Source organism: Pelodiscus sinensis, chromosome 17, assembly GCF_052426305.1.
Source record: "Pelodiscus sinensis isolate ZL-2025 chromosome 17, ASM5242630v1, whole genome shotgun sequence".
NCBI classification, from domain to species: domain Eukaryota; kingdom Metazoa; phylum Chordata; order Testudines; family Trionychidae; genus Pelodiscus; species Pelodiscus sinensis.
In genome coordinates this window covers 29,267,998-29,284,148 of record NC_143068.1, presented here as the reverse complement: position 1 = coordinate 29,284,148, position 16,151 = coordinate 29,267,998, and the positions used below count along the sequence as shown (strand labels likewise).

Sequence of the window (16,151 nt, the reverse complement as noted above, 5' to 3'; positions counted from 1 at the left end):
AACCGTTGATCACTACCCGCTGGGCCCGGCCTTCTAGCCATCTTTCTATCCATCTTACCGTCCATTTATCCAATCCGCATTCCCTTAACTTGCTGGCAAGAATATTGTGGGAGACCGTATCAAAAGCCTTGCTAGAATCAAGGTATATAACATCCACTGACTTTCCCATGTCCACTGAGCCAGTTACCTCATCATAGAAGCTAATCAGATTGGTCAAGCACGACTTGCCCTTTGTGAATCCATGCTGACTATTCCTGATCACTTTCCTCTCATTCAAGTGTCTCAAAATGGATTCCTTTAGGATCCTTTCCATGATTTTTCCAGGAACCGAGGTAAGACTGACCGGCCTATAGTTCCCTGGATCGTCCTTCTTCCCTTTTTTGAAGATGGGCACTACATTTGCCTTTTTCCAATCATCCGGGATTTCGCCCGATCTCCACGACTTTTCAAAGATAATGGCCAAAGGCTCCTCAATGACATTTGCCAACTCCTTCAGTACCCTTGGGTGCATTAAGTCTGGACCCATGGATTTGTGTACGTTTAGTTTTTCTAAATAGTTCCTAACCTGTTCTTTACCCACCAAGGGCTGTCCATCTTCTTCCCATCTTGCGTCGCTTAGCACAGAAGTCCAGGAGCCGACCTTGTCCGTGAATACAGAGGCAAAGAAAGCATTGAGTACTTCAGCTTTCCCCACATCCTCTGTCACTAGGTTACCTCCTTCATCCATTAGGGACTGCACACCCTCTCTGATCACCTTCTTCTTGTTGACATGCCTGTAGAAACCTTTCTTGTTATCCTTCACATCCTTAGCCAGTCGCAACTCCATTTGCGCTTTCGCCTTCCTGATAACCCCCTGGCATTCTCGAACTATACATTTAAACTCCTCCCTAGTCATTTGTCCAAGTTTCCACTTTCTGTAAGCTTCCTTTTTGTGCTTAAGTACACCAAGGATTTCCCCTGTAAGCCAATCCGGTCTCCTACCAGGTTTGCCTCTCTTGCTACGCATCGGGATGGTTTCTTTCTGTGCCTTCAATAAGGCTTCTTTAAAATACTGCCAGCTGTCCTGGACTCCTTTCCCCTTCATGTTAGCATCCCAGGGGATTCTTTCCATCAGATCTCTGAGGGAGTCAAAATCTGCTTTTTTGAAGTAAATTCATTGCCCTGCACTGTTTACACAACTCTGCTTGCATGGGCTCCCCGCGTGGTCCATGCAGAACGGTCTCTCGGTTCAGCCTCTGCTTCTGCCTTGGGTCGGGATGCCCCGGGAGGAGCAGAAGTGCCGGGTGGGGTTTTGCACCTTCCCCCCAGTTGACTGGCAGGGCCTGATCCCAAACCCACTGACGTCAGGGGCAAGACTCCCGGCTCCCGCTCGCTGCAAAGATCCCGGCTCAGCGCCGCTTTCCCAGGCATTGCCTTTTTAAGATGCAGCCCCCCCCCCTCCGTGTGCCTTCCCCCCCACAGCAAGCAGTTCCCTGGAGGAGCGCTTTCACTTGCACCGTGACCTCGCGGCGGGGAGAGGCAGCTGCTCTCGCCGCCCGGCTGCTGCCAGAGAGGGCGGAGGGGCCGTCGCTGGATGCGGCTGCAGGCAGTTGCACCCGGAGATGGTAGCGGGCCGATCCGAGTGAAGCCGCCCCCTTCTTGGTCTGCTGCTCCCGGCTCCAAGCGGCTGGGGGGACCCGCTGGGCTCGGGGAGAATGGGATGCTGCACCGGGCGCTGCACCTTGATTTTCCTCTGCACTTTACAACTGGTGAGTAGCCGGCTCTTTCCTCGTGTCTCTTCCTCCCGCCGGGACAACCAGCCGGGCTGCTAGGGGCCCCCGTGGGAGACACCCCCCACGCCCTTATCTCCCCGGAGGGAGGCTGATGTAGGGAAACTTTTACACGAGGCTGCAGCCCGGCTCGATCGGCGTCCGGCTGGACGCGAGTTGGGACCAATTCTCGACCCCCCCCCCCCCCCCAGGCGAAGCGAGCGTGGGGAGGGAGGTTTGTTGTGTCTGTCTTCGTCCGGATCTACCCTGCTTCCCAAACAGATGGGGAGCAACTCACTTTCAGCGATGAGGCACAAATCCGGGGGGGGGACCAGAACCGTCAGGCTCAGAACAAAAGATCCCCGGGATCTAATTCCGTTCCCAAAGTGCATTGTTAAGAAAGAGAGAGTCCCAGACATTTCAGCAGGTAGGATGAACATTGAAGTCCCCGGAGCCGCTGCTTAGTAATAATTGTTTATTCGAATTATTCTAGTTATTACATTATTGGGGATCCCTTTAGCGTCCTGCCTTTTGGATTATATTTTGAAAGGTGTGTGTGTATGTGGTGGGGAGCGGGGAGGGGGGGTTTCCGGATGTAATCCTGAATTGCCAGTGACTCTCCTTTCTGGGGCTGCTTCATTGTTTTGTGTATTTAGCATTGGGTGGGGGATCCCCTTGAAAAAAGTCTTGGACTTGGTAGGTCACTTTCCTTAAAAAAAATAAATGTTACACCTGACGTTAAAATTTGAGAACTATCATCATGATCATCAGCAGCAACCGCAAAAAGTTCAAAAGTGCTGAAATAGCCAAGATATCAAAAGAGGCCAGAGGTACTAATATACAAGGCTGCAATGAAAGACTAATTGAATGTGGACTGCTTTACTGTTCACTGTATGTGTTCATGTATATTTAAAGCTACTTTTTTCAAACGTTCTGGTTCATTGTACAAATCTATAATCAGAAGCAAACTCCTTTGGTGTCTGAAATGCTGGTTTTCATACATCATGGCTTTCTATCACATCTGCATACATGTCAATGCTGAACTGTGATAAACAAAGGTCTGGTTGTTTTATGATTGTCTGTGCATCTAGCTTGTATCTGGAGGTTCCCCTTGTCAATTGCTAATAGGCTCCAGGGTTTCTCTTGCCTTAAAAAGGAAATGGCTTTCCTTTATTTAATTTTGAAGCACGCTCTTCTAAATGTGTTTTATTTTGGAGCATAAGCCATAGATCTTGTTAAGGAAAGGAGCCACTTGATTTTAAACTCAGTAGTAAATTAGTGCCACTGAGTACTCTAGTTAAACAGTGCTTTGGAATTGTTTACTGTGGCAGGAACTTTTTTCCCCCCTGAAGGGACAGTTTTGTGTAGAAAGGAGTCTCCCATTTAGTGGCAACTGGAAGCTGCTAGGTTTTAAAACCTAAACCCTTGGACTAAAATTTGGGAGTGGAGAGAGAAATTTCATGCATTCATTGTGACAAGCATGACCAAGAGATGTAAGATTTGACATGTGGATAAATGAGATAAAGAATGAGGTGCTGTTGTTTGCATGAAGCGTATTACTAGACATGTTTTATGCATGAGGATGGTAATGATGGTGGCGAGTATTTAGTCTTGTGGCATATGCATTCTTTTCCTTAATTTTTCACCCATACTGTACAGAAGAGACTATAACCATATTACATTTGTGTAAATTAGTGTTTGAACACCTAATTGTCTCAAATTCAGCAGTGTATTGACCTCCTTTAATTTTTTTTTTTAACATTAACTGCTGGTGCTACTGTTATTTTTGACAAGCGTGGGAGTTTTCTGGTATCCAGGATACTAGAACAAAGAACCCAAAGTGGTTTTTTTTCTTTAGGACCCTCCTTCTTGAAGAAAAGAATTTGCTTTGCTCATTCTTAACTTTGGATGCCTCTACTTTGGAGATTTCACATGGTGCTTGCCTTGGTAAATTGGTAGAAGACAAAAATGTAAAGTATGGGGAGGGAATTCCTGAAACTCTGCCCTGATGAGCGTGTGACCACGAGCGGTTGGCTAAACTCCCAGTAAGTTACTGGGGGAAGCTGTGAGACCTTTTCCTGATACATATCCAGCTCTCCCTGTTTGTAAAATGTCACATTATTTATACAGCAGGATAGCCAAGTGGGCTGCAATAGAATGAGACACTATAGGTGATGGAATCAATTAATACAAAAAACAGGAGTGATCAGCTCATCATCATTAATTAATTATAAAGATGTGAACTTTCTTTGATCTTATGTCTCTGTTCTATTTCACATGCTACTTTGAATACTGTATATTCTTCCCAAAGGGTATGGCTAGACTGCGGAGGGGTTTCGGGATACCAGAGGTATCCTGAAAAAACTCCACCACATCCAGGAAACACGTTTGCTCTTCTGCTTTTTTTTGCGGAAGAGCAAACACGCTCTTTCAGAAGCCCCTGTATTCCTCATTCTACGAGGAAGAAGAGGGCTTTCGAAAGTGGTTTTTTTTCCGACATTTGGTCCAGTCTAGATGGGCTAAATGTCAGAAAAGCCTCTACCAACAAAAGAATTGGAAAAGGTACACAAAATGCGGAGTGCATTTTGCTCACCTTTTTCCAACAAAAACTTGTAGTCTAGCCGTACCCTTAGTGCTTCCAGACACTGTACTTCCCACAGCAAAAATCCTGGGGAGAAATCTCAGCTCTACTGAAGTCACTGAGAATTTTGCCATTAACATCAGTGGAGTAAGAATTTTACCCTTCGTGCTTAAAACCATTAATTGCAAAACATTACTACTTTGTTTGGAATCTGCACAGTCTACAATATATTTCTCTAGTGCAATAACTGATTTTGTTGGGAGATATTATAAATAACACAAGAAAAACAAAAGTTCAGTTTGCACTGGCTTGTGAAGAGCCTATTACTCGTTATGTGCAAATAGTTGGATAACTGCCAGCTGTGCTCAGAAATGCTCATAGATTCCGAAATGTTCATAACTTGAGCACAAAGGTATGTCTAAACCTCCCCCCTCCAAATATCTGAGAATACTAATCAGTGTTGTTTGTTGTTCTCCTGATTAAAAACATTTGTCATCCATCTGGATAGCAGAAACAACAACATGTGAATTAGATGATTGACCGTGTATAGCAGGAATGGACAATAATTTTTAATGGGGGGCCAACTCTAAGATTTTGGTAAGGGGTGAAGGGTCGCACTTCTGTGGAGGAGGCATGGGGTCTGGGACAGCAGGTGGGGTGTAGAAGGAAGCTTGGGATAGAGGACTGGCGTGCAGGAGGTATTGTGGGTTCTGAGAGGGAATTTGAATGAAGGAGGAAGTTATGATCTGGGACAGGCCTTGGGATGCCGGGTCCAGGAGGGGTAATGGGTCCAGGTGAGGATACTGGCCTGGGGGCAGGGTTGGCCTTACCATGAGGTGAACTGAGGCGGCCGCCTCAGGTGTCAGAGTGTGTGTGGAGGGGGGGCACTAGGAGCCAGAGAATTGAGACCTTTCAAAGTTTTGGCCCAAGCGAAGGCGTATGGGGGCGTCATTTGAGCTCCCCGCCTCCGGTGCCAAAATGTTGTGGGCCGGCCCTGCCTGCTGGGGGAGAGGTGTTGGAGGGGGTGCAGGGTTTGGGAGAGAGTTGTGACCTGGAGGAGGTGGGGAGAGGGGATAGAGAGAGTTTGGGTGGTGACCTGGGGCAGGTAGCTGGGGGAGATGAGGGGATGGGGTGCTAGAGGCAGGCTCTGGCTGGGAGGCACTTATCTAGGTGGCTCCCAGCCAGCAGTGCTGCAGGATCCTGAGGCAGACTCCCTGCCTGTGTGCTGGGTAGGCTGCTCCACATGGCTCTGCTCCAGCACAGGAAAGGAGGCAGGGAGGAGGGAATGAGGAAGCTTTATTCACTGCCCCTGCCTTCAACAAAGTATCTCAGCTCCTATTGGCCAGCAACTGGCCAATGGGAGCTGCAAGATTTTGCTAGGAGGCAGGGGCAGTGTGCAAAGCTTTCGCCACCCTGCCCAGACTGTAGCAATTAATCACCTGCTGTTTAAAGCAGCTGGTCTGTAGTAGGATGTTGGTCAGGCGGCAGCAGGCCAGATCCAGCAGCTTGGTGGGCCGGATGCAGCCCGCTAGCCACCTCTTTTCCACTCCTGATTTAGATAGAATGTCATATTGGTTATCAGCAATGCACAGGCTGCAAACTCTTTGTCTTCAGTCTAAACTGTATAGGCCAAGTTAATGAATATCATAGAATCATAGAAGATTAGGTTGGAAGTGTTCTCAGGAGGTCATCGAGTCCAGCCCCCGCAGGACCAACTCCAACAAAATCATCCTAGCCAGGGCTTTGTCAATCCTGGCCTTAAAAACCTCTAGAAATGGAGGTTCCACCACCTCCCTAGGGAACCCATTCCAGTGCTTCCCCAGCCTCCTATGGAAATAGTTTTTCCTAATATCCAACCTACACCTCCCCACTGCAATTTGAGATCATTAGTTTTTGTTCTGTCATTTGCCACCACTGAAAATAGCCAAGTTCCATCCTCTTTTAAACCCCTCTTCAGATATGTTTGCAGAGAATCAGGATTGAGTCTGAGTTGATTCGCTGATCAGAAAAAGGCTACATTTGGAAGGAATAATTTGACTAACTCTAGTCTTAAATTGAACACTTCAACCTGAATCTTCTACCTGAGCACTTCCAAGTAAGGGTTGGCTCCACTGTAGCTCTGTGCTGATGAGAATAGAAAAAAAAGGGGCACTTCAGATGCTCTGTCAGCCACCCCCACGCATGTAGCAGGAAAAGGTAGCACCACAGGTCATGATCCAGCATGACTTTCACTGGAACTTTCTCACAAGTTCAATTCTCACACCTCTGGATTAAACAAAGATACCAGACGGTTAGATCATTACCTACCTATCAAACAATGAAGGCGACAATGGTTCTTTGTCTTTGAAGCAAAATGCAGGACAATGTAGCACTTTAAAGACTAACAAGGTGGTTTATTAGATGATGAGCTTTCGTGGGCCAGACCCACTTCCTCAGATCAAATAATGGAAGAAAACAGTCACAACCATATATACCAAAGGATACAATTTAAAAAAAATGAACACACATGAAAAGGACAAATCACATTACAGAACAGAAGGGGGATGTGGGGGGCGGGGGGGGGGAAGGAAGGTGAATGCCAGTGAGTTAATGATATTAGAGGTGGGGAAGGGGAAATGTCTGTGAGTTAATAGTATTAGAGGTGATAATTGGGGAAGCTATCTTTGTAATGTGTAAGATAATTGGGGTCTTTATTAAGTCAGGTGTGGAGGGTGTCGAATTTTAGCATGAATGCCAGTTCAGAGGATTCCCTTTCAAGTGCAGATTTGAATGTCTTCTGAAGTAGAATAGTGATAGAAATGTAGCCGTGTTAGTCTGGGGTAGTTGAAGCAAAATGCAGGACAATGTAGCACTTTAAAGACTAACAAGATGGTTTATTAGATGATGAGCTTTCGTGGGCCAGACCCACTTCCTCAGATCAAATAGTGGAAGAAAGTAGTCACAACCATATATACCAAAGGATACAATTAAAAAAATGAACAAATATGAAAAGGACAAATCACATTGCAGAACAGAAGGGGGATGCGGGGGGGGGGGGAAGGGGGAGGAAGGAAGGTAAGTGTCTGTGAATTGATGGTATTAAAGGTAGGGAGAGTGGGATGTTTGTGAGTTAATGGTATTACAGGTGATAATTGGGGAAACTGTCTTGGTAATGGGTGAGATAGTTCAAATTCTTGTTAAGTCCTTGTTGGCAAGTGTTGAATTTAAACGTGAATGACAGTTCAGAGGATTCCCTTTCAAGTGCAGATGTAAAAGGTCTTTGTAGCAGAATGCAGGTGGCTAAGTCATTTAGGGTACGTCTACACTACAGCGCTAGTTCGAACTAACTTAGTTCGAATTAGTTAATTCGAACTAAGCTAGTTCGAACTAGCGCATCTAGAACTAAAAACTAGTTCGAACTAGCGTTTTGCTAGTTCGAACTAGCGCGTCTACACTGATTGGACGCAGGGGGGCATTTAAGGGCAGCTGAAACCGGTTCTGGCAGGGCATCAGGTCAGCAGTTGCTTTGTGTGGCTGCTGTCTGAGGCTATCTGAGGCTCGTGCTTAAAGGGACCCCCCCTGGACAGCCGGTTCTCAGCTTTTCCTGCTTGCTTGCCAACCTCGCCGAGGGACAGCAAAGCGTCGGTCTCTGTGCCCGTCTGTGTCGGTGCTTCCCTTCGGGGGGGACTGCCGCAGGTGGCAACATGGAGCCACGGCTCGCCCTGCACCTTCTGGTGCACGTTCTGGACTTGCTACTGCAAGCCTGCCAGCAATGGCTCGAGGCTGCCTGGCACCACCTGGGGAACGTCAGCCCCCTGCCTCTCCGCCTGGCCGCCCTGGGGGCCGTGGAGGAGCCGCGGCGGCGCCCCGGCACCGGCGTGCCCCGCCGCATCTGGCGTCTGGACACCAGCAGCGACTGGTGGGACCGCATCGTCCTGGAGCGCTGGGACGACCGACAGTGGACCCAGAACTTTAGGATGAGGAGGGACACCTTCCTGGAGCTCTGCGAGTGGCTCGCCCCTGCCCTGCAAAGAAGGGACACTCGCATGAGGCCCGCCATCCCCCTCCAGAAGCGGGTGGCCATCGCCCTCTGGAAGCTCTCCACGCCGGACAGCTACCGATCCGTCGGGAACCAGTTCGGCGTGGGGAGATCCACTGTCGGAGCAGTGCTCATGCAGGTACGGCGCTCGTCGGCCACCGAGCCGGGGGGGAGGGGGGCTGCGAGGAGGGGATGGGCCGCCCCAGGGACAAAGGGGGGGGCGGGAGGAGGCGAAGGCGCCCCGCACCGGAGGGGTCGGGCTGTCCCGGCCGTACTACACGCCGCCAGGGGGGTTGCTTCCGGGAGTGGGGCGCGGGGCACTGCCAGGGCATGAATGCTCCCAGCCACCCGGGCGCCCCACTGATTGACGCTTTGCTGTGTCTCTCTCCGCAGGTGGTCAAGGCCATCAACCGGGTGCTGCTCCGCAGGGTGGTCCGCCTCGCCGACCCGGATGCCGTCATCCGGGGATTCGGCGCCCTCGGCTTCCCCAACTGCGGGGGGGCCATCGACGGGACGCACATCCCCATCCGTGCCCCGGAACACCAGGCGTCCCGGTACGTGAACCGCAAGGGGTACTTCTCCGTCATCCTGCAGGCCGTGTGTGACCACCGGGGACAGTTCACGGACATAAATGTGGGCTGGTCCGGCAAAGCACACGACGCCCGGGTGTACCGGAACTCCTCCGTGTGCCAGCGGCTGCAGGACGGGACCTTCTTCCCCGACCGCCACATCAGGGTCGGGGACGTGGACATGCCCGTCTGCCTGGTGGGGGATGCCGCCTACCCACTGCAGCCCTGGCTCATGAAGCCCTACACGGGGCACCTCAATCCCTCCCGCCAGGCCTTCAATAACAGGCTGAGCAGGGCCCGCATCGTGGTGGAGGGGGCCTTCGGGCGACTGAAAGCCCGCTTTCGATGCCTCCTCACCCGTCTGGACCTGGCCGAGCACAACATCCCTCCCGTGGTGGCGGCATGTTGTGTGCTCCACAATTTGTGTGAGCGGAAGGGGGAGGCTTTCTTGCCAGCCTGGATGGCTGAGGCTGACCGCATGGCTGGACACTACGGTCAGCCCCGCACCACCGCCGTCCGGGAAGCCCAGCGGGGGGCCATCCGGATCCGGGAAGCCCTGCGGGAGAGCTTCCAGGTGGAGGAGGAGGAGGACTGACCTCTCCCTGCATGCCCCACCGGGGCCTTCTTCCACCCTACCCCCCCCCTTCCCCTTTCTCCTCCCTATCTACTGTACAATAAAGACACCTGTTTTTCAAACAAAAACGTCTGTTTATTTCAGAGAACTGGGGTGGGGGAGGGAGGAATGAAGGTGGGAGAAGGGAGGGGGAAACCTGGGACGAGGGAGCTGGAAGGGGAGGGGAGGGAAGGGAGGAAGGGAAAGGAAAGCTCAGGGGTGGGAGTCTGGGTGCCTCTCCCGTCTCGCCACACTGCGGGTCCGGGGGCGTCGGTGGGGAATGGTTGTGGAGGGGGGGGCAGAGAGGACAGGGGGTGTGGATGAAGCAGGAGCGGAAGCAAGAGCGGAAGCAGGAGGAACAGGAGGAGCAGGGGGAGCAGGGGGAGCAAGAGGGGGATCAAGAGGGGGAGCAGAGGGAGGAGGAAATGGAAAGCGGTCTAGCAGGCTCTGGAGGTGGCCTCGCAGGGCACGGCCCTGCTCCTCCAGGGCCTCCAGACTCCTCTGGCGCAGCCTGAGGTCCTCCTGGACCCAGTGGTCCTGGAGACGGAGCTGTCGGTCCAGGAACCGGAGATGCCGCCTCTGGTAGTCCTCCTGGTTCCTGGCTGTCCTGCTTGCCCGGGCGCGGGCGGCTGCTGCAGGCGGTGTGGTGCGCCCTGCAGTCCCCGGTGCTGCAGCTGTGGTGCAAGAAGACCAGCGGTCAATTACCCCAGGGGCCCAGGTGTGTGAAACCCAGCTCCCCTCTGCAAGGCCAGGGCCCCTGCAGGATCCCCAGCTGCTGCTCCGTAGTGGGCAAGGCCCAGGCGCACGGTCCCGGGGCTCCCTCTCGCCCCAGCCCCCCGTACACATAAGGGGAACACGAGGGTACTCACAGGTGGACGCCTCCCCGGCCTCTGATGATGCAGGCGAGCGGCTCTGTGGGGTGCCTCGGGGGTCCCGGGTCCTGGGAAGGCTGGCGGCAGGCTCCTGGCTCTCAGAGCCCTCTTCCTCCTCCTCGGTGTCCAGGAGCGGTCCCTCTGCCCCGGGGTCAATCACGTCCCGGGGGGCAGGGACGGCATGAGGCCCCAGGATGTGGTCCAGGGCATGGAAGTGGGGGCAGGCCTCCGGGTCAGCCTCTGGCAGGCAGGCCCGGGAGTAGGACTGCCGCAAGTCTTTAATCTTGCAGCGCACCTGCTCCCGGCTGCGCTGGTGGCCCCTGGCGGCCAGGCTGGCAGCCATGCGTCCATAGACGGCCGCGTTCCGGTGGCTAGTGCGGAGATCGTGGACATTTGAGGCTTCCCCCCAAACCTCGATGAGGTCCACGATCTCCGCACTTGACCAGGCGGGCGCCCGCCTTTTGCGCCCCCGGGCAGGCTCCCGGGAGCCGCCAGGCTGGTCGTGGGGAGCAGTGGAGGGCTGGGAGCCCTCGGATGGCTGGCTCATCCTGTGGCAGGTGCAGGCTGTGCAGGCACGGGTGCTGGCAGCCTTGCAACTGGCACAAAGTGAGTAGCCAGCCCATGGCCCTTTAAGGGCTCCGGGGCCGGGAGGGGGGCAATAGAGTTTCCCTGGTGTTGGCCAGAGTGGCCACCAGGGAAACCTGGGAAGCCTTAGCCTCCCACTAGTTCGAACTAAAGGGCTACACAGCCCTTAGTTCGAACTAGCTAGTTCGAACTAGGCGTTAGTCCTCGTAAAATGAGGTTTACCTAGTTCGAACTAAGCGCTCCGTTAGTTCGAATTAAGTTCGAACTAACGGAGCGCTAGTGTAGCGCATAGGAAAGTTAGTTCGAACTAACGTCCGTTAGTTCGAACTAACTTTCTAGTGTAGACATACCCTTAGAGAGTGTCCTTTCTGGTTAAAGTGGCAAGAAACTGTTTTCTCTTTGTGATCTTGTCTGATATCTGTTTTGTGGGCATTAATCCTTTGGCGAAGTGTCTGAGATGTTTGTCCAATGTACATAGCAGACGGACACTTTCGGCACATGATAGCATAGATTATATTTCTGGATGCGCAGGAATATGTGTTCTTGATCTTATAACTCACTTGGTTAGGTCCAATAATGGTATCAGCAGAATGAATATGTGGACAAAGCTGGCAACGGGGTTTGTTGCAAGGGAAGGTACCAGGGTTGGTATTAGTGTGGTATGTCCTGTGGTGGTTGGTAAGAATCATCTTGAGGTTAGGTGGTTGTCTATAGGAGACTATGGGTCTGTCTCCCAGAGCCTCTTTGAGTATGGTATCTTGTTCCAATATAGGCTGCAGTTTATTGATAATGTGTTGGACAGGTTTAAGTTGGGGGTTGTAGGTGATGACAAGTGGTGTTCTATTGTTGGTTTTCTTGGGTCTGTCTTGAAGTAGATGGTTTCTAGGTATTCGTCTGGCTCTTTCAATTTGCTTTTTTATTTCTCTGGGTGGGTAGTTGAGATTTATAAATGCTTGGTAGAGATCCTGAAGCTTCTGGTCTCTGTCAGTGGGATTAGAGCAGATGCGGTTGTATCGAAGGGCTTGGCTATAGACGATGGATCGTGTGGTGTGTTCTGGATGGGAGCTGGATGCATGTAGGTAACTGTATGAGTCGGTGGGTTTTCTGTAGAGAGTGGTGTCTAATTTTCCATAGTTGATTTGTACGGTGGTGTCCAGGAAGTGGATCTCTCGTGTAGAATGGTCCAGGCTGAGGTTGATGGTGGGGTGTAGGTTGTTGAAATCTCTGTGGAATATCTCCAGTGTTTCTTGGCCATGCGTCCAGATCATAAAGATGTCATCGATGTACCGTAGGTAGAGGAGGGGTGAAAGGGGACGGGAGTTGAGGAAACGTTGTTCTAGGTCAGCCATAAAGATGTTAGCATACTGTGGGGCCATGCGTGTACCTATGGCTGTGCCGCTGATCTGGAGGTATAAGTTGTTCTCAAACTGGAAATAATTGTGGGTGAGAACAAAGTTACATAGGTCTGCTATCAGGTTGGCAGTAGTGTCCTCTGGGATAGTGTTTCTAATTGCTTGTAATCCGTCTTCATGTGGGATGTTGGTATATAGAGCTTCTACATCCATGGTGGCAAGGATGGTATTATTGGGGAGGTTATCGATGTTTTGTAGTTTCCTTAGGAAGTCAGTAGTGTCTCAGAGATAGCTGGGGGTATTGGTTACGAAGGGTTTGAGAAGAGTGTCTACATAGCTGGATAGACCAGTAGTGAGCGTGCCAATACCAGAGATGATGGGACGTCCGGGGTGCCCAGGTTTATGGATCTTGGGAAGTAGATAGAACAATCCTGGTCGGGGGTCAGAAGGTGATTCTGTGAGGATTTGTTCCCGAGTAGCTGTGGGGAGGCTTTTAAGTAGACAGTGTAGTTTCTTTTGGTATTCCAAGGTGGGATCAGAGGAGAGAGGTTTGTAAAATGTGGTGTTGGAGAGTTGTCTGGTTGCCTCCTGGTTATAGTCGGCCTTATTCATAATGACCACAGCACCCCCTTTGTCAGCTGGTTTGATTACAATGTCCAGGTTGTTTTTGAGACTCTGGATGGCATGGTGTTCAGCGCGGCTAAGATTGTGTGTTGCTTGTTGTCGTTTGCGAATAATGTCAGTCTGTGCGTTGTTGCGGAAGCTGTGTATATAGAAATCCAGATTGTAATTCCGACCGTCAGGGGGAGTCCATATAGAAGTATTTTTCCTTTGGTGTTGATAGGGGGGATCTGGTAGGTCAGATGCACGAAGTGGGTCTTTGCCCATGAAAGCTTATGCTCCAACACTTCAGTTACTCTATAAGGTGCCTGTGACGCCCCCACGCCGCCCCGCGGCGTTTGCCCAGAGGGCTCGCTATGGTCCTTGAGTCTCGAGCTCCCTCGGCTAGTCTTATTCGCACTTTCGTCTTCGGTTTCCCCCCCGCAACAACGCAGGAGGGGAAGGGGGGCCCGGGCCCGCCCACTCTCACGGGCCCCAGCCCAGGGCCCTAAGGGTTCTGGTCCAAGTGACCCGAACCCGGCTGACGGGGTACGACCCCTTAACTCGTCAGCCCACCAGTCATCCCTGACTCTGCCCATGGCTGCTTCCTTCCCCTCGTGCTCCCGAGCTCACCAATTCGCCACGGTCCGGGGTATCCGTAAGCCTGGGGGTGGTCCGCTGCCTCGGCGTTGCTCCCCTGGCTGGTGGGGGGCTGTGCGGTGGGGTGCGGAGCTGCGCTGCGCTGCTCTGCGCCGCTCTTCACGGCGCTGTCCTCCGCCCGCGGTCTGCTGCCCCCCCCTTCCCTTGGGGCCGCGGTCCCATTTTAAAGTTGGTGCCGGGGGCGCGGCCCCGGCGTCCTGCGCCGTCCCCGCCCCTCACGCCGGGGCGTCTGCCCGTTGCTGGGGCAACGGGGCCTGGGCTCCGGCGCGCCCGGATGACGTCCTCCGGCGCGTCGGAGGCCAACGCGTTCCTCGCCGCCGCCGAACACCGCGGGCAGCGGCGGGGGGTGCTCCGCCTCCCGCAGTACAGGGCGGCTGGGACGGGGCTCTCCGCCGTGGGCGGGGCCGCCCCGTCACACACCTCCCCCTTTATCTGCCCTCCCTCTTCTTCCGAGTCTGCCTCGTACCTTCTCGAAAAGAAGTCCGCATTTTGGTGCTGCGCGCCAGGTCGGTGGGCCACGTCAAAGGCGTATGGCTGGAGGGCCAGGTACCACCGCATCAGGCGCGGGTTCGCGTCCTTCATAGTTTGTATCCAACGGAGTGGGGCGTGGTCTGTGACCACCTTGAACCGTCCCCCTAAAAGATAGTATCTTAACATGTCTAAGGCCCACTTTACCGCGAGGGCCTCCTTCTCAATGGTCGAGTAGCGACGCTCTCGTGGGAAGAGTTTGCGACTGATGTACACCACCGGGTGTTCTTCCTCTCCTTCGCCCTGCGAGAGGACCGCCCCAATCCCCGTCTCGGAGGCGTCTGTTAGGACCGTAAAGGGGAGGTTAAAGTCAGGTTGGGCCAATACGGGGTCGCGACTTAAACTTTCCTTTAACCGCCGAAAGGCTACCTCGCACTCGGTCGACCAGCCCACCTTCTGGGGCATCGCGGCCCGAGTTAAGTCCGTTAGCGGCGCTGCTATTGCCGCGAAGTTTGGGATAAAACGCCGATAGTATCCGGCTAGCCCGAGAAACTGGCGCACCTGTTTCTTTGTTTTGGGTGGGGGGTAGCTCTTCAAGGCTTCGACCTTTTCTACCACGGGGCGTATTTGACCCCGTCCCACTACATACCCTAGATAGACTACCTCCTTTTCCCCGAAGCGGCACTTTCGTGGGTTCGCCGTCAGCCCGGCTTCCCGCAGAGCCTGTAGCACGGCCCCTACGTGTTGGAGGTGTTCTCCCCATGTCTGGCTGTACACGACGATGTCGTCGATGTAGGCGGCCGCCCATCTTCCCTGTTCTCTCAGCACCCGGTCCATAAGGCGCTGGAACGTCGCGGCGGCACCATGTAGCCCGAAGGGCATCCGGGTGAAATGGTATAGCCCAAACGGGGTCGAGAAGGCCGTCTTCTCTCGGGAGGTCGGCGTCAGGGGAATCTGCCAGTATCCTCGGGTCAGATCCAAAGTGGACAGGTACCGGGCGCCTCCGAGCCGGTCTAGCAGTTCATCTACCCGTGGCATGGGGTAGGCATCGAAGCGCGACTGCGCATTGACTTTACGGAAGTCAATGCAGAATCGTAGTGATCCGTCGGGCTTCGGGACGAGCACTATAGGGCTGCGCCATTCACTGAAGGATTCCTCCACGACTCCCCACTGGAGCATCTTCTGCACCTCCCCTCGCACCGTCTCCCACATCCGCCGGGGCACGGGCCGCACTCGTTCACACACCGTCTTCCGGGGTTCCGTCTCTATGTGGTGGTGGATGAGGGTGGTTTGCCCCGGCTCGGCCGTCAGGACATCCCCGAAGGTCCGTAGCAGCTCCTCCAGGTCATTCCTCTGGGTCTCGGTTAGGTCGGTTCCTGTGGGGAAGCTCTGGGGCGGGGTCGCCCCGTCTAGGTTCCCGGGTCCTAACTCCGGGTCGGGGGGCACTGGGTTAATCCAGAAGGCCTCACGCTGCTTCCAGGCTTTCAAGAGATTAATATGGTAAACGCGTGTGTCATTCTTCCTCCCTGACACCTTAACCTCATAATCGACGTCCCCTACTCGCCTCAGGACCTCGAAGGGCCCTTGCCACTTGGCCAACAACTTCGAGCCGGGGGTCGGCAACAGCACCAGGACCCGTTGACCCGGGTCGAACACCCGCAACTGAGCTCCTTGGTTATAGTACCGGGCTTGCTTGGCTTGGGCTTGCTCTAGGTTCTCTTTCGCGAACTCCCCTAGCCTGTGCAGTTTTTCCCGGAGGTTCAGGACATACTGTACCGACCCCTGCACTCGGGTCCCCTGTTCCTCCCAATTCTCACGAATAATGTCTAGTATCCCCCGCGGGTGTCTGCCGAACAATAGTTCAAACGGGGAAAACCCTGTAGAGGATTGGGGCACCTCCCGTATCGCGAACAGGAGTGCTGGCAACAACGCGTCCCAATCCCGGGGTTCTTGCCCTACAAACTTCCTCAGCATCTCCTTTAGCATTCTATTAAAACGTTCTACTAACCCGTCTGTTTGTGGGTGGTAGATGGCTGTTTTCAGCCGCTCAATCCGCAACAGCTTACACAACTCGTTCATCAGTCT

General features: G+C 53.3%; 1 protein-coding gene across 2 annotated transcripts in view; it reads left to right on the top strand.

Annotated features, from left to right (window-relative positions):
- Window positions 1-1,447: 1,447 nt before the first annotated feature.
- NKAIN4 (sodium/potassium transporting ATPase interacting 4) overlaps window positions 1,448-16,151 on the top strand; it is a 112,666-nt gene continuing 97,962 nt past the window's right edge. Inside the window, exon 1 of one of the 2 annotated variants that reach the window (XM_089769726.1) lies at window positions 1,448-1,748. In XM_089769726.1, the coding sequence (XP_089625852.1) occupies window positions 1,695-1,748 (54 nt within the window). In that variant the 5' untranslated portion in view covers window positions 1,448-1,694. The remainder of the gene's footprint in view (window positions 1,749-16,151) is intronic. The other variant, XM_075901054.2, reaches the window with a different exon arrangement.